This window comes from Vigna angularis, chromosome 8 (assembly GCF_016808095.1).
Source record: "Vigna angularis cultivar LongXiaoDou No.4 chromosome 8, ASM1680809v1, whole genome shotgun sequence".
Lineage (NCBI taxonomy): Eukaryota > Viridiplantae > Streptophyta > Magnoliopsida > Fabales > Fabaceae > Vigna > Vigna angularis.
The window spans coordinates 3,739,811-3,763,963 of record NC_068977.1 but is presented as its reverse complement, the minus strand read 5'-3'; the positions used below and the strand labels follow the sequence as shown (position 1 = coordinate 3,763,963).

At 40.8% G+C, this 24,153-nt stretch overlaps 3 protein-coding genes across 4 annotated transcripts; 2 read left to right on the top strand and 1 right to left on the bottom strand.

Moving 5' to 3' along the window:
* Positions 1-558: 558 nt before the first annotated feature.
* On the top strand, positions 559-2,292 carry LOC128193566 (uncharacterized). Its single transcript, XM_052867310.1, has one exon. The coding sequence runs from the start codon at positions 567-569 to the stop codon at positions 1,974-1,976; it is 1,410 nt and encodes a 469-aa protein (XP_052723270.1). The 5' UTR covers positions 559-566; the 3' UTR covers positions 1,977-2,292.
* A 9,725-nt stretch (positions 2,293-12,017) lies between these two features.
* On the bottom strand, positions 12,018-12,842 carry LOC108344577 (uncharacterized). Its single transcript, XM_017583008.2, has one exon. The coding sequence runs from the start codon at positions 12,840-12,842 to the stop codon at positions 12,018-12,020; it is 825 nt and encodes a 274-aa protein (XP_017438497.2).
* An 8,075-nt stretch (positions 12,843-20,917) lies between these two features.
* Positions 20,918-23,238, top strand: LOC128193637 (tRNA(His) guanylyltransferase 2-like). Of its 2 annotated transcripts, none has more exons than XM_052867615.1 (2): positions 20,918-21,076; positions 21,392-23,238. In XM_052867615.1, the coding sequence occupies exon 2, from the start codon at positions 21,648-21,650 to the stop codon at positions 23,181-23,183; it is 1,536 nt and encodes a 511-aa protein (XP_052723575.1). In that variant the 5' UTR covers positions 20,918-21,076; positions 21,392-21,647; the 3' UTR covers positions 23,184-23,238. The 2 variants fall into 2 exon arrangements, with proteins under 2 accessions (XP_052723575.1, XP_052723576.1); XM_052867616.1 differs by having other exon boundaries at positions 20,919-21,149.
* Positions 23,239-24,153: the final 915 nt, after the last annotated feature.

Here is a 24,153-nt window from a genome sequence, read left to right as displayed (position 1 = left end):
AAAATATTATTATTTTATAAAAATTAACAACAGAATAAATTCAGTTTTCTAATAATACACTTTTACCTTGACATAGATGTAAAGATAAAATGATAATAAAAATATAAAATTTAATATTTTTCTAAAAAGAAAAAGTAATTAAAAATAATATTAAATGAATTAAAAAATTTAAGTGTATCAAAAGATTTTTTTTCTTAATATTCATTTTAAAGATTATAATAATAATAAAATATACAAAAAAAAATCAAATTTTACACCCTTATTTATTTCTTTTTAATTTTAAAAAATTATTATGACAAGCTGTCCCAATTTAAAAGAGATAAAAGAGAAAAGAGTTTGCAGTAGTTAAGAAAAATGTAAATTTACAAATCATTTAGTAGTTTTTCTTCTTAATATTTGGATATGATTTTTCAGATTTCTTTTCTATTTAGTTTCTATTCTATTTAAAAGAGTCGATATAATTTTTTCATTTGAATTAGTACTTACGCAATATAAAAGTTGATTTAAGCCATAAATTTATACTGTGATTAAAATTCAAATGCGGTGTGTCTCTCCTCCGTGCTTCAATGGCGGCGTTGAAGATAACACTGACTCCACCTTTGGAAGCAGAAAACGCATTAGAAACGTCGCTGAGGGAAGCTTTTGAGTCTCAGATAACATCTCTGAGACCCCCTTTCTCCTTAGCCATTCCAAGCCCCGACCAATACACCCTCCTCAACCGTGCCATCCTTCACGGCGTTTTAACGGAACCCCAATTCGCCAAAACCCACATCAAACACTTGCACGCCATCGTCACCGACGGCTACGCCACCTTCGTCACCCTCCTCCTCGGCCTCGTCAACCACCTCTACCCCAAACTCCTCGCATCCGTCAAAACGCAGCTACTCTGGCTCACTGATCAAACGGTGTGCGTTTTGGGTATCGGCTACGACGCCGTTTTGATCTCCCTTTTGCGCCAAATCGTCGGCGCCGATTGCAGCGATGGAAACTTGCGGCTCTGCTCCAAGTTGGTCACCCTCTTTCTGGAACACTGGGGCCGCTTATTAGAAGACTCGCCCCACGTTTTGTCGTTCGCGTTGTACACGTTTCTTAGGGTTTTAACAGATCATTGTAGGGGTGGTAGCGTTGAAAAGTCGGAGACTTTGAAGCGGTTGGAGATTCATCTGTGCGTGAAGATAATGAGAGAGGAGTTTCACTTGTGTTTGAAAATTGGGAGGGATTTTATTCGCTTGTTGCAGGATTTGGTTCATGTTCCCGAGTTTAGGGCTATGTTGAAAGACATTGTGTTTAATCCGTGTGTGTTTAATGTTGTGGGGTTTCAGTTTAAGGATGTTGCTCAGATTTACTCCACCAGGACTTCCAGCAGGTATTCTCTGCTGAGGATCAATCCTGACATGGAGACCCAATTGAGGTTTTTGCTTACAAGCATAAAGTTGGGGCATCAGAAGAGGCATCAGGTTTGGTTTGCTAAGAAGTTTTTGAATGAGCCTGATAAAGAGTTTGTTATAATTGATATTGTGAGGTTCATATGCTGTGCGCACCACCCTCCAAATGAGATCATTCAGTCTGATATCGTTCCTAGGTGGGCGCTTATTGGTTGGCTTTTGACCTCTTGTAGGAGGAATGATGTTGTGGCTAATGTGAAACTGGCTTTGTTTTATGACTGGCTCTTTTTCGATGAAAGGGTGGATACCATTATGAACATTGAGCCTGCGGTTCTGCTCATGGTGCATTCTATTCCAAAGTATGTTGACATTACTCATGCTCTTCTTGAGTTCTTATTGCATCTTGTGGATAGTTATGATGTAGAAAGGAAGAGTGTCTTGGTTAAAGGTGTGTCATCGGCTTTTCAGTTGCTTGTGCGCAAAGGTGTCATTCGGTCACTTGATGTCTTGATTTCTTGTCCTGCTCTTCACCCTGCTTTGAAAGAGAGGCTGAAAAGGTTATTAGCATGTGGAAAGCTTGAAAGCTCTTGAAGGATTCTTCCTAAGATAATTGCTGCTTGGTAGCCAACAGTATTGAGTTTCTTCAAATTTTGTCCTCAATCTGAACCAATGTACATAGACTAGAATATGCTTGATAGAAGCATGTACCATAATTTCACTGGTAGCTAAGGATATTATAGAATAGAAGTCTGTATCAAGCAGTAACTCAAATGTAGGTTTTGATTCTTGTAAATTCAATTGATAGTTTTAAGTTATAACATTGTAAAAGGTCCCCTATGGCCACTTTAAGTTTGGATTTCAAATGAAAAAGAAGACGTTGGGGAGGGTATTTCATGTTTGTCACAATGGTGGAAGCTACCCTGTGTTGTGGATTGATACTTCAAATTTTTTTATTAAATACTTTTATCTTATTTAAATTAGTATCTAAACTTATCAAACAAGTTATTAACTGACTGAAACTTGCATAAAGTGAGACATGATTTGGTTATGGTTTCATGCATTGTCTTTAAAGAACATCATCCCTTATCTCCCACTTCCAGGTGCAATTATTCATCTTTTTATTCAACTATGTGGTTTGAGGATTGTAAGGACCGCACGTCCTTTTTAAAAGAAAAAGTGGGGAAGGGAGCAGCTGCACGTTTGAAGGAAATGGAGGGGGCTCACGTTCAGCAAAAGTGGGCGGCAACAGTTGGTGGTGGGTCTCTCCACCTTGAGTGCTCCAGCCAGATTTGGCACTGAGGATGGAAGGGGGACGGCTGAGGTTCGTCCAGCTGGCACAGTGCACGCTTCTTCTTTCCCTTTAAGAGAAGAAACCATGGACTGAAGGGGTTGGGTTGTGCACCTGGAGGAGTTAGAGAGCTTGCTGCAAGATCTGGGAGAGGTGAAGTGGAGAGCTTTTGGAGTTGGAAGGAGATCAAGACACTGCATTTCAAGATTCAAGAAAGTCTTCAAGAGGTAAGGGGAGTTAGATCTTTTTGTTTGATTGTTGAAATATACTGTATTTGATGCAAATCTGGGAATTTTGGCGATGAAAATAAGGGTTTCTGGGTTTCTGGAAATCTGGTGCGATTCTGCAGAAACTGCAGAAACGCGCGTTCGTCCGCACATTGCTCGACCAATTAGTGGTCGGCCAAATCTGAACATTCGTACGTACAGTGCTAAACCAAATGGTCGACCAATTTTCAGCGTTCGGTCTTGTACTCTCAGATAGCGAGCGTTAACGTTCGTCCTGCGCTAGTGATATTAGCGTTCGGTCGTTAGAATAGGTTAAATCATTATTTTGGTACCGTTCGGTTAGGTGGTAATTTGTGTGGTTCGGTCAAGGTTTATTTTATACCGTTCGGTTGATATTTGATTGGTTAGTTTTCTGTTAGGTATTGATCTGTTACCGTTCGGTCTTGCATGCTTAGCACCGTTCGGTTAAGAATTGGATTTAGTACCGTTCGGTCAGGTTTTGATTTAATACTGTTCGATTAAGTGTTGATTCGGTCCGGATTCCAGACGATCGTCTACTTCTTTATTGTTCGACACAGTCCTCTAGGTGTTCGATCAATATTCCAAACGTTCGTCCTAATGGTGTCCGGTTTAATAGTGTTTCAATCATCTTGAGTATTCAGTCTTGAATTGGTATTCTGATTCACTCTTGAGCGTTCGGTTTTGGTTTGGTTGTGATTGTGAGCGTTCGGCCTTGAGTTAGTATTCTTAGGTTTCCATCTTGAATGTTCGGCCTTGGTATGGTCGTGATTTGAGCGTTCGGCCTTGGTATTGTTGTGATTGTGAGCGTTCGGCCATGAGTTAGTATTCTTAGATTTCCATCTTGAACGTTCGGCCTTGGTACGGTCGTGATGTGAGCGTTCGGCCTTGGTATTGTTGTGATTTTGAGCGTTCGGCCTGGAGTTAGTATTCTTAGGTTTGCATCTTGAGCGTTCGGCCTTGGTATGGTTGTGATGTGACCAATCGGCCTTGGTATTGTTGTAATTATGAGCGTTCGGCCTTGAGTTAGTATTCTTAGGTTTCAATCGTCGAGCGTTCGTCCAAACAGTAGTGGTTTCAATATGACGTTCGATTTCAGCGTTCGGCTTGATAGTGTTGAATTCAATATGGTGCTCGGTTTGTAGCGTTCGGCCGAATAGTGTTTGATTGTGGTGCTAAGTATTAGCGTTCGGCGGAATAGTGTTTAATGACGGTCGGTTTTGGCGTTCGGTCAAATAGTGTTCAATCTAATATGGTGCTCGTTTTGTATCGTTCGGCCTGATAATGCTTGATCTTTAACGTCCGTCCTAATAGTGTTCGGCTTGGTGATTAGAAAATAGCGTTCGTTCATTAGCGTTCGTTTAACAGTGTTCTGGTGAATAGTGCTCGTTCAAATAGTATTCTACAATAATGTTGGATCTCATAGCATCCGTCGAGATAGTGTTCGTTCAGACTGCGTTCGGCAGATAGCGTTCGGTCAGACTGCGTTCGCCCAAATAGTATTCTTCCAAATAAGTTCGATGAATGGCATTCGGTGAATAGTGTTCGACTAAATAGTATTAAGCCAAATAGTGCTCGGCAAATAGCGTTCGGTAAATAGCGTTCGGAAAATAGCGTTCGGTTCCAAAGTATTTGCTCTTGTTTTAAATGTGCATGTGTTTTGAATATATATTCTAATGTGAGTTATGTGAAAAATATGTGAATGCATGAGATATGATAAATTACTGTGATAATATGATTGTGAAGGTAAATGATGAATTGAGTATGATTTGGACATCTCAGGGAGAGATGGATGAAAGTGATATGTGGAGTGTTGTGGTTGTTCTGTATAACTGTAGTGAACTTAGGATCGATCTGTGTATCCCTACACTCAAAGCACTGTTCATGACTCACATAGAGAAGAACAGTATCAGTGGTGAGAGTAGAGGGAGGTCCTCGTCTATAGCCTTTAATGGCAAAGATAGGCAGGTTGGGGATTTACCTTGCTAGTGTTGGAGAGTGCCAGCAGAACTATGCAAGTGCAAAGACGACTGTTAGTTTGACAGTTATACAAATCCGGATGAGTCATGTGAGTGTGTGAGTTGTGGTTTAATGAGTATGCTTTAATGGTTCTTTTATATGTAACTATGTATGATGTGACATCCCAAAAATATAGTAATAAACCATATAATTAGAAAATCACATGTAATAATAATTCAGTACAATTTTCCAACTAAAGAACGAACGTACAAGGACGAACGTCCTTACAGAAGAGTTACAAATTTAAAACGAACACAAGCGAAAACTGACCGAACGGTTTACACATGAAAATACCGAACAGTCGAACATAACCAAAATGAAAGCATAAGGTGGTCGAACGACCACTCTATCAAACACCTACACTACTAGCCGAACGTCTCACTGTTCGGTCTTCACCTCAACTTCTACCAAGTTCTCTTCTTCCAGCGCATCTTCAAGTCGCTCGTCTCCCTCTGCTCACATCCACACGGATGATCATTGCAACGACAGGACGAACGTACAAAACGAGACAACATAGGGAAAAACGCAGGGTAAGCTTATGTAATTTAATTCATGCATTCACATACAAATTCATGTAAATAATTCATCACACATGCACATTTCAACGTACGTAATATAACAAGCCTATCACTAGACCGACCGTTCGGACTGTATGAATTTTGTGTAGCTACGACGTTCGTGCACCCGGGTGGTGTGGTAACTGGCATCCTCATCAGCTGCCACCCGAGGTTAGTCCGTTCCGTCCTAAGTACAGTTAAGGACTAGGACCTCCTGTCGTTCCCACACATGACGTACCTCCTCTACATGAGGACGAGCACTCACGGAACATCAGGATGAACCGCCAGCTAAGCTTACCACATTCATACTTTACAATTCTCGTAATCATCCAAGAGTCGTTCCTCCCCGGAACGCTCGTTCAAAAGTCACAACTTTCTTTTCATCTCATATACTCTTCATCATTTACCATTCATCATTTTACATTCATTTTTATCATCAATTTAAAGACCATAAAACAACGAACGTTCTATCCTCACTAAGAACGAGGACGAACACTGTGGGTGGGTTCAAAAGACTCTCGTTCTAAATCAGATTGCGAACGACAGTTACAATCAGATTTGAGTAATATCAGGTTCCAAATGACGAACGTTATTTACCATGGGAATCAGTTGAATGAACTGACTCTCATGAGTCCAAATCAATACTGCAAGAATAATTTAAGTGTGAAGGCTCTAGGCCGAATACATCGATAGTAGACAACTCAAGATCTTAACGGACCATATTTTAGAATGGTTATCATACTGAAATCCCCTGCCAGTCAATGACCGAACGTGGTAAAGGAAAGTCCTTCCGAAGTTGGACGTACGCTATTTCATTAAGACTAATTTTACAAGAATGAGTACGAGCGCTCAGTGTGAGACCGAGCACCAATTGGGGCGAGCGCTAGGTGTAAGACCGAGCACTTATCCATACGAGCGCTTGGTATAAGACCGAGCACTACTCAGTACGAGCGCTTGGTATAAGACCGAGCACCAATTAGAGCGAACGCTAGGTGTAAGACCGAGCACCAATAATCTTAAAATAACAAGTGTTGAGGTAACGTTTACGAACGGTAAAATATACTATTACATATAAAAAGAATAGAGTTTATCAAAGAATACCCAGATACGACTATGCTTGGCCGAACGCTCAAGCATAGTATTTTAACACGAGGACGCTCGTCCTCAACTAGGGTTCTATTCAAATGAAAGAATCAACATTTCAACTATATTACAAGGGACAAACCGAACGGTCAATGACCGTTCAGTGACGAACATACAGCAAGTTCTTATTCAATTTTTTTTACATTCTAGTTCATTTCTTATCATACATCTTCATAGATTTCATTCGTTCATATCAAAATCAACTTCCACAGTTCATACGATCCATAACATGGTATTTCATTTCCACTCATATATCCACAAACGTTCATGCAGTTCATTCACATCAACCATCATGCATCAACATCATGCAGGAAATTAACGAACGTTCATACAAAGCACAACATGTGAATTAAATCAAATAAGCTTCCCTTACCTTTAAAAGTGACCGAACGTTCCCAGACGCACAAATACACTTCTCCACTACAGATCCTCCTACCGTCAACGCTCGTTAAACCAAACTACACAAGGTGAACCCCGACACTATCAGATCTACCCATCTTTGAGAATGGTGATCAACGTACGAACTCAAAACTGGGTTTGCATACCAGTAAAACGAACGACAGAAAGGAAGGACGGACTTACCAGTCCAGTTTCTCAAAACGAACGGTTCTTCTGGAAGCCCTTGACGTCGTGAGTCCTTCTATGGTGCCGGAACACTGGTCGGAGGAGATTAAACGGTGGTTCCCTTAGAGAGAAGGTGCAGAGAAGGTAGAGAGAAGGAGGAGAGAAAGTTCTCCAGAAATGAGGAGTGTGAGGGTGCGTGCAGAGAGTGGAGAACATTTCCTGACATCTTCAGTTTTGTTTCCCACTCCCGTCGAACGCACGTCCAATCTCTGGCAGACACGTGTTTTCCACTACCGGTTTCTGACTCTCCTCGGCGTGCGACAACTGGCGTCCGTTAGTGGGGTGTCAGACTCTGCTGTCGCCCACGTGCGTTGCTGAGGTGTCCTGCTCTCCTGCTGCCCGCGTACTCCACTAGCGTTCGTCATTTCTGAGGCCTGACATATGATGACATGAATTAACTGTACTATATGTATAACATGCTTTTTATATCTAGCTCACCCTTGCATTTCTTGTTGTATGTTGTTTGGGTATGTTTCTTTGGCGTGATCTGGCAGTCCCTTAGTATATTTATCAAATCTACTGTTATAAGTTAAATGGTGCTCGGTCTTATACCAAGCGCTCGTACTGAGAAGTGCTCAGTATTACACCTAGCGCTCGCTCTAAGTGGTGCTCGGTCTTATACTGAGCGCTCGTACTCATTCTTGTAAAATTAGTCTAAATGAAATAGCGTACGTCCAACTTCAGAAGAACTTTCCTTTACCACGTTCGGTCATTGACTGGAAGTGGATTTCGGTATGAGAACCATTCTAAATATGCCTCGTTAACGTCTTGAGATGTCTACATTCGATGTATTCGGCCTAGGGCCTCCACACGTGAATTATTCTCGGAGTATTGGTTTGAATTCATGAGAGTCAGTTCATTCAACTGATTCTCATGGTAAATAACGTTCGTCCAATGAAACAGGACATTACTCGGTTATTCCCGAACGTAGTCGTAACTCTATCGGTCGTATTCTGATCTAGCACGGGCGTCTTCTTGGTCCCGTCCACAGTGTTCGTCCTCGTTCTTAGTGGGGACAGAACGTTCGATATTTGATGGTCTTCCTATGGATGATATAAATGAATATGGAATGATGAATAATAAATGATGAAGAGTATAAGAGATGAAGAGAACGTTGTGACTTTTGAACGAGCGTTCCGGGTAGGAACGACTCTTGGATGATTATTGAGATTTGTAAAGTATGACTGTGGTTATGCTAGTGCTGGCTGTTCATCCTGATGTTTCGTGGGTACTCGTCCTCACGTAGAGGAGGGTAGGTCATGTGTGGAAACGGCAGGAGGTCCCATCCTTAGGGGTACTTTGGATGAATAGGACTAACCTCGGGTGGTAGCTGATGAGAGTATTCCAATTACTACATCACCCGGGTGCACGAACGCCTGTAGCTACGCAGATTTCATATAGTCCGGACGGTCGGTCTAGTGATAGTCTTGGTGTAATGCATACGTCGAAATGTGCATGTGTGATGAATTGTTTACTTGAATGTGTATGTTGATGCATGAATTAAATTACATAAGCTTACCCTGCGTTTTCCTTGTGTTGTCTCGTTTTGTACGTTCGTCCTGTCGTTGCAATGATCATCCGTGTGGATGTGAGCAGAAGAAGACGAGCGGCTGGAAGATGTGCTAGAAGAAGAGAATCTGGTAGAAGTTGAGGTGAAGACCGAATAGTAGGACGTTCGACTAGTAGTATAGGTGTTTGATTGAGTGGTCGTTCGACCTCTTCATCCTTTATTTTGGTTATGTTCGACCGTTCGGTATTTTCACCTGTAAACCGTTCGGTCAGATACTATTTTATGTTCGGCTTTAAAGTTTGTAACTCTACTGTAAGGACGTTCGTCCTTGCGCGTTCGTTGTTTTAGTTGAAAAACTGTACTGGATTATTATTAATCGTAATTATTCTAATATATAGTTTATTGCTGTATATTTGGGATGTTACACTCCCCATCTCCTTTTTCTAAAAATAAAAGGACGTGCGGTCCTTACACTTCCCATACCTAATTCAAAAAAAAAAAGTGAAAAGCACATTAGAAATGAATAAAGAAGGAGCAAGAGAAAAGTAAGTACCAGTTCTAAGAAGGCGATACAGAAAGCGAGGGCCAACCGCATCATACACTCTCCGAAGAGAGGAGTGATCCTTAGCTTTGCAGAACTTGGTGATGAGAAGTAGGCCAGCAAGACGTTGTTCGTCTCGCTCTCCTTTCAGCAGTTTCAAGCAGTCCTCCAGGTTGGGACTCTGAGTTCCCTTCATTCATGAACACCATTCACAATTTATATATTCAGAAAACAGAGAGAAAAACCGGAAAATGCATAGATGAAAGTGGTGTAGGAAGTACTTGTTCAGGTTCAATGGAAGGTTCTACACTCATCTTCTCCTCAGACGTTGGTTCGGTAATTGTTATTAGGAGATTCAAACGATTTTCACCTAAATCAAACCGTAATAACTGTTATTACGGAGCAAGTCACAAATTGAAGTCCACCTAGAAAGCTACCTAGCGGGAACAGGGAAGCGATGGTGGACTTCTGGAAAAACGCAGGGGAGATTAGTAGAGAAGAAAGAAGAAAGCACTAGAGAATGAGAGTAAAACGAAATTAAAAATAAGTAGAAAATATTATTCAATATATATATATATATATATATATATATATGTTTCAGTTGATATTTTTGGGACCGAGAGACTAACCTGCTGATGTGAGTTTGAACCGCTCGCTCGCTTCGAAACTCCTGCTATTGGCCGATCGGTGTTGGCAAAAACCGATCGGTCTCCTTCTTGACGAGGGAGGATGTACCTGTAAAAGATACTCCGACGCTCAAGTTAGGCGTGTGATTTGAAGAGCCTCAGCTCTTGGTTGAATATTTAGTGAATAGTTATCACTATTGAGTATTTGAGAGTAGCGTAGAGTGAATAATGCGTAAGTGGAATGTACCTGGCTTTCGGCCCTGGCTTTGTATTTATAATTTACCTCATGGATCCTAAGCTGATATAAGCCCAATAAAAAACAAACAGAATAAGATATAAACAGATTACCTGAATATCCGGTTGGTTGTTTGTAACCACTCAGTTAATATTTTATACTGTACACTATGCCCCCCAAGTCCGAGTTAAGCGTTTGGCTTTAGCCGTGGTTAACTATAGGACTGATGAGTTTGAGGGAGGCTGCGTTTGCGGAACTGAAAGCGTTTTACCGCTCGACCTTCAACATTAACCGAGCGGGATTTATCGCTCGTCCTTCAACAGGAACCAAGACGAATTTACCTCTCGGTCTTCAACATTAATCGAGAGGGTTTTACCTCTCGACCTTCGACATTAACCGAGCGGGATTTACCGCTCGTCCTTCAACAGGAACCGAGATGAATTTACCTCTCGGTCTTCTACATTAACCGAGAGGGCTTTACCTCTCGACCTTCGACATTAACCGAGCGGGATTTACCGCTCGTCCTTCAACAGGAACCGAGAGGGATTTACCTCTCGGTCTTCAACATTAATCGAAAGGGTTTTACCTCTCAACCTTCGACATTAACCGAGCGGGATTTACCGCTCGTCCTTTAACAGGAACCGAGACGAATTTATCTCTCGGTCTTCAACATTAATCGAGAGGGTTTTACCTCTCGACCTTCGACATTAACCGAGCGGGATTTACCGCTCGTCCTTCAACAGGAACCGAGAGGGATTTACCTCTCGGTCTTCAACATTAATCGAAAGGGTTTTACCTCTCGACCTTCGACATTAACCGAGCGGGATTTACCACTAGTCCTTCAACAGGAACCGAGAGGGATTTACCTCTCGGTCTTCAACATTAATCGAGAGGGTTTTACCTCTCGACCTTCGACATTAACCGAGCGGGATTTACCGCTCGTCCTTCAACAGGAACCGAAAGGGATTTACCTCTCGGTCTTCAACATTAATCGAGAGGGTTTTACCTCTCGACCTTCGACATTAACCGAGCGGGATTTACCGCTCGTCCTTCAACAGGAACCGAGAGGGATTTACCTCTCGGTCTTCAACATTAATCGAGAGGGTTTTACCTCTCGACCTTCGACATTAACCGAGCGGGATTTACCGCTCGTCCTTCAACAGGAACCGAGAGGGATTTACCTCTCGGTCTTCAACATTAATCGAGAGGGTTTTACCTCTCGACCTTCGACATTAACCGAGCGGGATTTACCGCTCGTCCTTCAACAGGAACCGAGAGGGATTTACCTCTCAGTCTTCAACATTAATCGAGAGGGTTTTACCTCTCGACCTTCGACATTAACCGAGCGGGATTTACCGCTCGTCCTTCAACAGGAACCGAGAGGGATTTACCTCTCTGCTTTGATCGAGGAGTGCTTCCTAGTGAACGGGCTTTACCGTTCGGCTTTGAGAGGGCTTTACCTCTCTGTTTTGATCTAGGAGTGCTTCCTAGTGAACGGGCTTTACCGTTCGGCTTTGAGAGGGCTTTACCTCTCTGCTTTGATCTAGGAGTGCGTCCTAGGGAACATGCTTTACCGTTCGGCTTTGAGAGGGCTTTACCTCTCTGCTTTGAGCTAGGAGTGTTTCCTAGGGAACGGGCTTTACCGTTCGGCTTTGAGAGGGCTTTACCTCTCTGCCGAGCGGGATTTACCGCTCGGTCTCGGACTTGATCTTTAGTGTTGACTACGAAATTCTTGAACGAAACTAGTAACTAATGTTCGAGCGTGAATTGCTCGGTTTTATTTATTTCATAATGAAAGTTTAAGAATTTAAATATGACATTAACAGAGTTTGGAGTTTCTCTCTTCAGTTTATAATTCCACGAATCGATCGTTTACAATGACGACTGGGACTGCGATAGTCTCGCCTTCGTTCGTTCTTCCGATACGCTCGTTCGGGACTTCTTCTTGCTTCTTGTATGTACTTACGGAGGTGTCCTGCCCGAATAAGACGTTCTATTTCGTTTTTCAGCGTAATGCATTCTTTTGTAGTATGCCCACGATTCTGATGGAAATGACAGCTCTTCCTTTCATCTGCGTATCTTGGAGATGGTTTCGTTTGGAGTGTGAGAAGTTCAGCGTTTAGAGCTTCTTCAAGAACTTTTGCCCTAGGTGTGTTGAGGGTTGTATAGTGATTAAATTTAAATGTTCGGGAAAACTCCCCGCTTTTACCATTATTGTCGAACGGTCGTTTACCGTCCTTTCTACCTCCCCTTGCCTCAGCTTCTTGTTGTCGCTTTCTTTGTGAGATTCGCATATCCTCCATGCGGATGAATTCAGCTACTCGTTCTTGGAGCTCCTCCATTGTTTTTGGCGGTCGTGCATACAATTTTTCAACAAAATACCCTGGTTTTAGACAAGAAGGCAAATTGGTGATGATAAAAGATTGACTTACCTCTTTAACTCGTCGTGCAGTTTCCATATACCTTTTCATAAAGGCCTTCAAAGTTTCTCCCTTTTCCTGTTTAGTATTTACCAATTCCGCTAGCGTTACTTCCTGATTACAATTGGAGGCGTATTGCCTTTGAAAAAGGTTTTCCACAATGGCGAAGCAATCCACTGTGTTTGGGGGAAGAGTGTTATACCACTCTAATGCTTCGTCCTTGAGTGATAAGGAGAAGGCTCTACACATAACCGGATCACTGTCCGTGAGAACACCATTGCATTGGTGAAAATCCTGAGATGATTGTCGGGATCTTTCGAGCCATCATACTTATCCAATACAGGAGGGTTCTTCTCTGGCATTGGAGTTTGCATGATGATCGCAGTAAAAGGGAGCAGACTGGAGGGCCGATCGGTTCGTAAGGGGGATGATTCCCTTCTTCCCCGACCGTTCGGGTCAGTATGCCGAGATGGCTGCTGATTACGACTTCCAGCGTTATCATTGTGTTGGTTGTTACCCCGATCGGCTGTGGACTCCGATTGTTGAGCTGACCGTTCGGCACGACCTCGCTCTGCTCTCAACATTGAAATTTCTTCTGCGTGCCTTCGCTGCATCTCTTGTTGTGCGTGCGTCTGTGCTTGTATGGTTCTGGCTTGTGCCTGTATTTGCGCCTACATCTGCACTATCAAATCTCTGGTGTGTTGTTCTTCCTCCATGCTCCTCGTGGTCACCATTTGGGTTTGCCGCTCGGCCCCACGGTGGGCGCCAAAATGTTTCGGTTGATATTTTTGGGACCGAGAGACAACCTGCTGATGTGAGTATGAACCGCTCGCTCGCTTCGAAACTCCTGCTATTGGCTGATCGGTGTTGGCATAAACCGATCGGTCTCCTTCTTGACGAGGGAGGATGTGTAACATCCCAAAAATTCACTCCTTTAAAATTTCAAAATTTAAATATTGTAATAATACAATTACGGTAACACCCCGTAACCTCAAACTTAAATCTATACATGAATTTTAAGCTGAGAGTTATCTGCAAAGATAACATTGAATCCTTCTAATTTGTTCTTCCATCTCTTCCTTCCTTTGCACAGGATCACGCGACAATCCTTCATCTGCTCCCGTATAACAATTACGTTATACGATCATCGCAAAAATAAGATTTTTTCGATACATGCACAAATAAGTAAGGGTGAGCTAATATGCAACACAACAATTATAAAACATGCATAATTACTTTGATAAAAACATCATATCAAATTTATGTCCTACATCCTCATATACCCTCATATCACAATTCCTACTAGACACTCATCCAGATGATACGTTGATGAGCGGTCACGAGAGGTTATGCACTTGTGATGACTTTTACTTTCTCTTACAAATTCACTTCCAAAATACTTCATACTATTCACAAGGTTAGTCCCCTCACTATGTCCAAAACCGGCACATAGACCAGGACCTCCTGCTCCTCTCACCACATAATTCATCCTTCTCTACATGAGACTGGATGATTATTAGAGTATCAGGATAACCTCCAACTACGGGACCCTCAACATCAACATAAACACTAATACCATAACCTTTCAGAATCCCTCCATGAGATTCATACCATACTCATATTTCTCAACTCACATTATACCAATACAAAACCTCCCCGAAATACATATAATATGATCAGATGCATAATTTCCCATTAATATCATAAAATACATTCATCACAATAATTTTATCATATCTCATGCATTCACATACTTCCACGTAATTCATGCATAGTACACTTAATTCAACACCAACACAACAGTAACTGAAATTTGGAACCAAACACTAAAAACTCTCACTGAACGCTAAAGACCGAACGCTAATAGCCGAACATTATTCGGACGACTACTGTTTGGACGAACGCTATTGACCGAACGCTATCTTCCGAACGTCATTCCCTGAACACTATTTGGTTGGATTACTAAGACCGAACGCTACTACCAACAACGAACGTATCTTCTGAACATCATTTGACTGGATACTCTATAGGACGAACACTGAATACAATTCCATATTGACCGAACGCTAATAATCTAAACCTCAGAACGCCTGAACCAGATCGAACGCTATAAATCACTAATACACTAAGGCCGAGCGTACCCTAATACATCAAAACCGAACGTCCAAGATTCAAACCTAAGAATACCAGCTTAAGGATGAACGCTCACTAACACAATTAAACCAAGGTCGAACGTTACACTAAAAATGAAGGACGAATGCTAACGCTCGCCTCATACGAAATCGAACGTTCAGAATAACAATTTTGGACGAACGCTCAAAATGACAATTATGGACGAACGCCCAATATAACCCTTATGGACGAACGCCCAATATAACACTTATGGACGAACGCTTACTATAATACTTAAGGACGAACGCTCACGATAACCCTTAAGGACGAACGCTCACAATAACACTTATGGACGAACGCTCACTATAACACTTAAGGACGAACGCTCACAATAACACTTAAGGACGAACGCTCACTATAACACTTAAGGACGAACGCTCACTATAACACTTAAGGATGAACGTTCACTATAACACTTATGGACGAACGCTCACTATAACACTTAAGGACGAACGCTCAATATACTTTGGCCGACCACTATTTGGTCGAGGAAGAATTGGACGAACGTCTTGTACATGACTAACTTCACCTAAGGACGAACGCGAACGTTCAATACCTTAGAACACAAAACCGAACGCTCACAGAACACGTCCAGAACGAACGTAACGCTCGTTACTGGAAGAGGTAAGACCGAACGGTTAATTTGTCCAATTACGAGCGTTAGTTGAGCGAACGCTCGTTCTATACTTTAAAATTTGGCCGAGCACGAGCACTAATTGGACGAACGTCCAATTTTGACTCACCAAAATTGAACGAACGTGCATTCTGCAGAATCGCACAGAGAAAACCCAGAAACCCCTATCTTCATCTCCTTCTTCCCAAATTTTACCCAGATTTGCATCAATTACAACATGTTTCAACAATCCAACAAAAAGATCTTAACTCCCCTTACCTGGTTTTCTCCAAGCACAATCATCCTACAGCCAAGCACTCTGCCCCGATCGGAACGACGAAAACATTCGGTTGAAATGAAGCCCTCTACTCCACGAAGGCCATGGTAGCATCAGAATAGAATTCCTACGGTTCAAGGTGCTGGAATCTTAGAGAGAAGGGAGAGAATTTGGGAATGAAGTTTTAAAGAGAGAAGGAATGTGTTTGGAAAAATTGAATGTCGGCCCCCCCTTTGCTAAGCTTCCAGTAAGTAATAATGCACCTCCAATAATGCATTCTAATAAGGTTTAATCATTCATTAAGTCCCTATTTTCGCATGGAATCTCAATTTCGTCCCTTTCTTTCTGAAAATATCAATTGGGTCCCAATTTTATGAAAATTGCAACAAATCGATCCTTTCCGTTAAATTGTGTCAAACGGCGTTACGGTGTGTTTGACGTGGCACGCTGTTGTGGACGTGTCATCTGACGTGGTTGAAGAGAGCAGGAGCAGTGGGGCACGTGGAAATTGAATATTTTATAAGTAAAAAGAAAAGAATTGTTTTATAAGTAAAAAGCACGTGGATTCTTCTCTCTCAGTACTTCTAGGGTTCGGTTCGTTTTGATCGAATTAGGGATTCTTCTCTCTCAGTAGTTCTAGGGTTGGGTTCGTGCAGATCGAATTAGGGATTCTTGTCTCTCAGTACTTCTAGGGTTGGGGTCGTGCAGATCGAATTAGGGATTGAGGTTTCGTGCAGATGGAATTCTTCTGAGTACTTCTACGGTTTAATCGAAGTTGCGGTTGAAGATGCATCCCTGCTCGTCTTCGTCATGCAGCGGGTGGCGGAAGCAAGATAGTAATGTGGTCTGTGGTGGTGCTCGAGGAGTTAAGAACAACAATGGTAGTCCGTTGTGCTATTGTGGGATGAAATGTGTTATCAGAACTGCAAAAACAGTGAAGAACAGAGGCAAGCAATTTTGGGGCTGCCCTAAGTTCAAGGTAAGGTTTTTTGTTGGGTTTTTCGTTGTTCTTATTTTCAGTTCGAGGGTGTCCTGATTGGTGTTTTGTTGTACAGAATGATGGTGAAGATGGTGGTTGCAATTATTTCACATGGTGTGCAGATGATGGGGTTATTGAAACGGAAACCAGTGCAAAGTGTGAAGGCAAGTCTGAGTGTTTGCTGAACAGAGAAGCAATGGAAGGTGGATGGAAGATTATAAGTGATTTGGACTGCTCTGTGAAGAAATTGGGAAATAGGCTTAATGTACTGTTAGGGATTGTCTGTGTTCTTGTTGTGGTGAACATTATTGTAGTTACAATAGTGTTTTTTCGTTCACCATCACCATGATTTCATTGTACTTATGATGGAATGTACTTAGAATGCAATGAACCAAAGTTATTTTGACTATAAAAGTTTGTATTGTTTCTAATTTTTGGTCATATATGTGACGGTCGTTCTTATGATGGAATGTATCGATCCAAAGTGATTTTGCATGTTTTCTCAGTTAGCGAGCGTCCGTATGCAGCGTTCGGTTTTAAGTTGGGTTGAATCTTAAAGCGTTCGGTCTGTGTGGTAGTGTTTGTGAGCGTTCGGTTTTGGCGTTTTGTTATACTAGTGATTGTAACGTTCGGCATACTCGAGTAAGTTGTAGGCGTTCGTTCTCAGTTAGGGAGCGTCCGTATGTAGCGTTCGGTTTTAAGTTGGGTTGAATCTTAAAGCGTTCGGTCTGTGTGGTAGTGTTTGTGAGCGTTCGGTTTTGGCGTTTTGTTATACTAGTGATTGTAACGTTCGGCATACTCGAGTAAGTTGTAGGCGTTCGTTCTCGGTTAGGGAGCGTCCGTATGTAGCGTTCGGTTTTAAGTTGGGTTGAATCTTAAAGCGTTCGGTCTGTGTGGTAGTGTTTGTGAGCGTTCGGTTTTGGCGTTTTGTTATAGTAATGATTGTAACGTTCGGTAGACTCGAGTAACTTGTAAGCGTTCGTTCTCAGTTAGCGCGCGTCCGTATCTAGCGTTCGGTTTTAATTTGGGTTGAATCTTAAAGCGTTCGTTCTGTGTGGTAGTGTTTGTGAGTGTTCGGTTTTGGCGTTTTGTTATACTAGTGATTGTAACGTTCGGCAGACTCGAGTAACTTCAAGGCGTCCGTATAAAGCGTTCGTACATAAAAGTGCTGTCAACAGATAAATGGAACCAAATGAAGCATATCTGCTGAAATTTTAATTAAGCTGAAGTTCCTACATAAAAGTGCTGTCATACAGAATATTACATCAGTTATCAACATGAAGTTCCATCGGTTAATATCAACTGCAGTACCAAAAATATGACAAATTTGCATCAGTTAATTCGTACTGTCTACTACGGTTGATTCCCAGAGTGATGTGCTGATGTACTGGGCTGATGTGCTGATGTACAGAATATTTCAGATTGTTGAGTGGATGGAGTTGCTTGGGTTGCTGATGTACTGGGCATAGTTCCTGGTTGGGTTGCTGATGGGCAACGAGTTCTGTTATGGCCATGTTGTCTACATATGCCACATCTCTTTTGCAAGCCAGATTTGGTCATATAACCTTTTATACTGTTCTTTGAAAGAGCCATCAATTTGAGTTGTTGCTATGTTTTTGGCCCTATAGGCCATACACCTAGAAATACCAATGTTCCATTTCCTTTGAATTTTTTCCCTTATATCCACACCCTTAACTATAGGATTATCTCTAATAGTATTGTGTATCTTTTTGCTCAACCACTTGGCATCAATTAATTTAAGGTTGAACTCCCTGCTACAGGTATGGTTGTCCACCATTGTTCTCAACTGCCATGTTTTCACTGCCTTCATATAACCAAAATATAACTTCCAAGGGCATTCACCTTTTGCACCCACACACTTCAACCTGATTCTTTGATTATCATTCTTAACAAAGTGTATATTTCTTCCATTATCCAACGCATAATCTTTTATAGCCTCCAAAATGTCTTGCTTTTCAGCAAAATATATCCCAACTTCCCACTTAAAGTCAACCATACTTTTTGGCAACACAAATGTTGGAAAACTCCCATAACCTTCTACACTAGAACATGGTCCACTAGAGTCACTTTCTGCTCCACTAATTAATTGTTCAGATTCCCACTCATCATCTGATAAACCTCTATCACAACCAACATTTGACATACTTTCTGCTCCACTTTCTGCTCCACTAATTAATGGTCCACTAGAGTCATTTGACATACTTTGGACTTCCACTTCCACATTTCCCTCGAACTCTGCATGTATATCATCATCTATATCACAACCAACATTGATATCAACAAGCCCCTCCAACCACTCATTATTTCCATCACCACTACCATTCTCAAAAGAGGAATTCCAACTTCGAATTTCCACATCTGCTTCAACTTCATTCTGTTCTACACCTTCATGTTCACCATCACCATCAACCTCTTCCTCCATAACAACCTCTTCCTGAACTTGTTCAACTCCAACAACCTCTTCCTCCATAACAGCCTCAACTTCCACTTCTTCACCATCCCCACCAACTTCCTGAACTTGTTCAACTCCAACAACCTCTTCCTCCATAACAGCCTCAACTTCCACTTGTTCACCCATCTCTTCCAACACACAACCAACTTGTTCAACTCTAACAACCTCTTCCTCCATAACACCCTCAACTTCCACTTGAAGTCCATCAACCTCTTCCTCCATTACAGCCTCAACTTCCACTTCTTCACCCCTCTCTTCAACTTCTCCTTCATCATTACCAACATGTTCCAGCATATGTATGACTTCGGGTTCAGAAACAGGGTGTATCAAAAACACATGGACCTCACCATTCAGCCTAGCTAAATTAACCATATGCATGGCACCAGTGTCATCACACAGACGCTCTAACTTATCATCCAAAATTGAAGCCCCTCCTACAGAGTACCACATATCTTTAAGCCCATCGTATCCCAAAGACTTCACTACACTAACAATCACGAAATAACTCCAAACATCTGGGTCAAACATAAACCTAGATGTCTCCCCCCCTTCATACTTAAGCTTCCCATCGTTAACTAATTTCCCTCCATGGTGAAAGACAACCTCAATATCCTCGTCCATGATGCAAAACACTATATATAAGTATTTGTACACCTATAATATAATCGATTCACGACAAAACATGTATTAAAACCGTAACCAAAACACACTCACACACACAGAAAATTATCACTTTAAACATGGGGGGCATGGGGGGACCACAACATTGCAATAAAAAATGGAACACAATCTGACCAACGGGACCACAACATTGCAATAAAAAATAATACACAATACATAGACGGGGACCACCACCCACCATCGCAAGATAAAGGTTTCTAACAAAACCAAACTTTTACTGACCTGGCCACTCCAGATTGCAACTGAAGAAGGTCCCACAACTTCGATGAGGACGACGACAACTGCACACTCTCTGAAGGTCAACCTCAATTCAACCCTAAATACCCAAATTCATACCCCAATTTTCTGAAATGAAATCAACTTTGGACGAACCGAACCCTAGAATGTACTGAGAGAGAAGAATCCCTAAAGAGAAGAATCCACGTGCTTTTTACTTATAAAACAATTCTTTTCTTTTTACTTATAAAATATTCAATTTCCACGTGCCCCACTGCTCCTGCTCTCTTCAACCACGTCAGATGACACGTCCACAACAGCGTGCCACGTCAAACACACCATAACGCCGTTTGACACAATTTAACGGAAAGGATCGATTTGTTGCAATTTTCATAAAATTGGGACCCAATTGATATTTTCAGAAAGAAAGGGACGAAATTGAGATTCCATGCGAAAATAGGGACTTAATGAATGATTAAACCTTCTAATAATGCAAGGAGTGGGTCCCATCACTAACAAAAATTGAGGTCCTTACAGGATGTACTTGTAAAAGATACTCTGACGCTCAAGTTAGGCGTGTGATTTGAAGAGCTCGTTGAATATTTAGTGAATAGTTATTATTATTGAGTATTTGAGAGTAGCGTAGAGTGAATAATGCGTAAGTGGAACGTACCTGGCTTTCGGCTCTGGCTTTGTATTTGTAATTTACCTCATGGATCCTAAGCTGATATAAGCCCAATAAAATATAAACAGAATAAGATATAAACAAATTATCTGAATATTCGGTTGATTGTTTGTAACCACTAAGTTAATATTTACAATATATATATATATAAAATAAAAGGTAATAATTTCTAATTAAAATTTGAAATCGAAACACCTAATTCTTAATTGTAAAATTCAATTAAAAAAATCATTTTTCCTGAAGGCAACACAACACCACCATAAAATTCAGTCTTCCGCAGCGTAACCCTACCCAACCTCGCGTAGCTTCTACCCCCAAACTGCCGTAGGCGACGACGGCGACGGCGACGGCGAGCAGAACAAGAGTGGAACCCTAATTCCCTAATCTGTGAGTTTTCTTCACTCTCCGATACCAAACCACTAAAAAAAGTTGAAAAAGAGAAGAGATAAAAGTTCAAAAGGTATCTTTTGTTAATGTGAATACAATAATTCACTCTCTTTGGATATTCTTGTAAACCTCACCCTTTATGATCTCACTTCTTTGCGTGTTTAACTTCCCAATTTCCTAAGAACACTTTGCACATATTCATGTAATGTGTCAGTTGATGGCTTTATCATATTTTTGGTCAAATACGAACACTTGAAATTTATAAGCTGTTTATATTGTTTTCCGAAACTAATCACAAATTGCATTGTTTTGTAGTTCTCCTACCTTGGAAGCTTTAGTTACGGTAGCCAGCATATTGATTTTAACACGGGATTTGCAAGTCCTATCTGAAGTGATTAGTGGGGGAAGATTGAAGTTTTGCTTTGAAATAATTGACATTGATTTTATGAATAATAGTGAGTTGGCGGTTGGTTGTCACTTCTGTGCATAAGGGCAAAGCCAGCAAGCATGTGGTAGTTGTTGTTTTATGTGAGAAGAAAAAGCGATACATTTGTAAACTTTTGCAAGTAAAATGGCAAACAGCAAATATGAGTATGTCAAGTGTTTTGAAGTTGAAGACGAGGTCATGTTTCCCAATATCATCCTTGTTTGGATCAATGCCTGTAGCCTTCATAAACCTTATGATCTAAACACGTTGAAGATGATGAACTCTTGTGCTGTTGAAATTCTTGAAGAGTATGCAGATGTAGTCTTTGCATATGGATTTAGCGATGAGTATACTTTTGTATTGAAGAAGACCTCCAAGTTTTATGAAAGGCGTGCTAGCAAAGTGTTATCCATCATTACTTCATTTTTCTCCTCCGTTTTTGTGAGAAAATGGGGTGAATTCTTTCCGCACAAGGAACTGCAAAGTCCTCCTTCCGTCCATGGGCGAGTCATACCTTGTGCGTCCACAGAAGCCCTTCAAGCTTATCTTTTGTGGCGGCAGAATATTTGTCATTTGAGTAATCAACATGAACAATGCCTTTGGCGTCTTGTTGAACGTGGAATGAATGAGAAGGAAGCATGGGATTTTATCAAGGGTTTTGACAAAAGTGATCTAAACAATCTTTTATTCGATGAGTTCAATGTCAATTACAATACACTAGAGCCAATATTCCGACAAGGTTCTTGTCTTCTGAAGACAGTGGTAGAGGATGTTGTGAAATACACAGATAACGGTGCTCCAATTAAAAGACACAGACGGAAGATAATCCCTGTGCATTCCAAGAAAATAGCTGGAAAGAGATTTTGGAATGAGCATATCCTTCTCTTGAAGGAACTTGGTGGTTTTATTGAAGAGATTAACAATGTGACTCCAGAGTATGTGAGATCCTTTGAGTTTGATAGCAAATTGATGCCATCTACATGGATTGTAGTTCGAATAGATGGATGCCACTTCCACAGATTTTCTGAGGTACATGAATTTGTGAAGCCAAATGATGATAGAGCCCTTAACCTGATGAATTTGTGTGCAGTTGCTGTCTTAGAAAAGTTTTGGGAGGATATAGTCTTTGCCTATGGGGTTAGTGATGAGTACAGTTTTATTATTAAGAAAACCTGTAATCTTTACCAAAGGAGAGCTAATAAAATGGTTTCAGCAATTGTGTCTTTCTTCACATCCACTTATGTGATGAGATGGAATGAGTTCTTCCCACAAAGCGAGTTAAAATACCCTCCTTCCTTTGATGGGCGAGCAGTGTGCTATCCATCTACTGAGATTCTAAGGGACTACCTTTCATGGAGACAGGTGGATTGCCACATCAACAATCAATATAACTCTTGTTTCTGGAAGCTAGTTGCATCTGGAAAAAGCAAAAGGGAAGCTCAGAATAGTTTAAAGGGTGGTCAGTTGCAAAAGAAAATTGAAGAATTGGCTATTGACTACAATAAATTACCAGTCATGTTCCAACAAGGATCCTCAGTTTATAGGGACAAAGTAGACACTGTTCCAACTCACGAGGAGAATGGTAACTCTTTTGAAAGTAAAGGAAAGGTCATTGTAGAACATGTTGACATTATTGGACCAACCTTTTGGTTGGAACACCTAAACATCCTTGATGAATAGGTGCATGTGTAGCCATTGAGTCTCCAAATTAAATTTTTACTTTATTTATTGTTGATGGAAATTTTTACTGGTTTTGTTTCACGTTCTAGGTTTTATATTTATATTTTCTCATTTAATTTGCTTGAAATCAGAAAGTGCTACATATATTTTTATTTTATTGCTTAAAGTACAAATACGCATGCCAAACCTATTTCCTTTTAACATTTAATCTTTATAATATAATATTTACAATAAAACTAAAATTCAAATTGAGTACAGGATAAATACAAAATTTTACGAGTATAACCAATCATGCACCCTCACTGTCCCTGTTTTGAAAAAAACTTTCGTTTCAGTTTACTTTTCTCTTTCTGCTTTATTTTAAAAATAGTAATAATCGGTATATTTGTCTCTGAAAACAAAAAAACTCAGCCGATAATCATTGTAACACAAGCAAAAGAGATACCGCTATAAGAAAAAAGATAAACACTTTGGATTTTCATGTACTTAACTGTTAATATTTATCAAAATTAAATTAGAAAAAGTCTAACATATCACCTTTTATCTCTAATAAATAAATCTGTTAATATTTATGACAAATCAAGTAGCAAATGTAAGTTTATGAGCTTAACACCGATTTCTCCATCTGAGTGGTAGCCCTTCTTCCAATTGCATGTATTGTTAGCACGGAACCGAACCAAAACTCGCAGGTTTGACAACACTTGGTATCAAAATCAATGTATGAGATGTATATGTACTATGTATGTGGAATTCATATTAACTTTTTTTCTTACGTCTTTTTACAAATAATAGTTGTAGCAAATGAGATTGCGAGACTCAGAGAGCATGTTCAACAAAACAGAGGAATGGCAGTTCAGTTACAATTAACACTAAAAGGAAGACCAAGACCAACAATGAGCAATTTGATATCTCAAATCAGAGTTAGAACAAGATATGTTTATTTTTATTGTCTCGGTAATACTTTAGAACG

Bases quoted from the DNA above. Each gene is read 5' to 3' on its own strand.
- LOC128193566 (XM_052867310.1), top strand. From the start codon at position 567: ATGGCGGCGTTGAAGATAACACTGACTCCACCTTTGGAAGCAGAAAAC.
- LOC108344577 (XM_017583008.2), bottom strand. From the start codon at position 12,842: ATGTGTAGAGCCTTCTCCTTATCACTCAAGGACGAAGCATTAGAGTGG.
- LOC128193637 (XM_052867615.1), top strand. From the start codon at position 21,648: ATGGCAAACAGCAAATATGAGTATGTCAAGTGTTTTGAAGTTGAAGAC.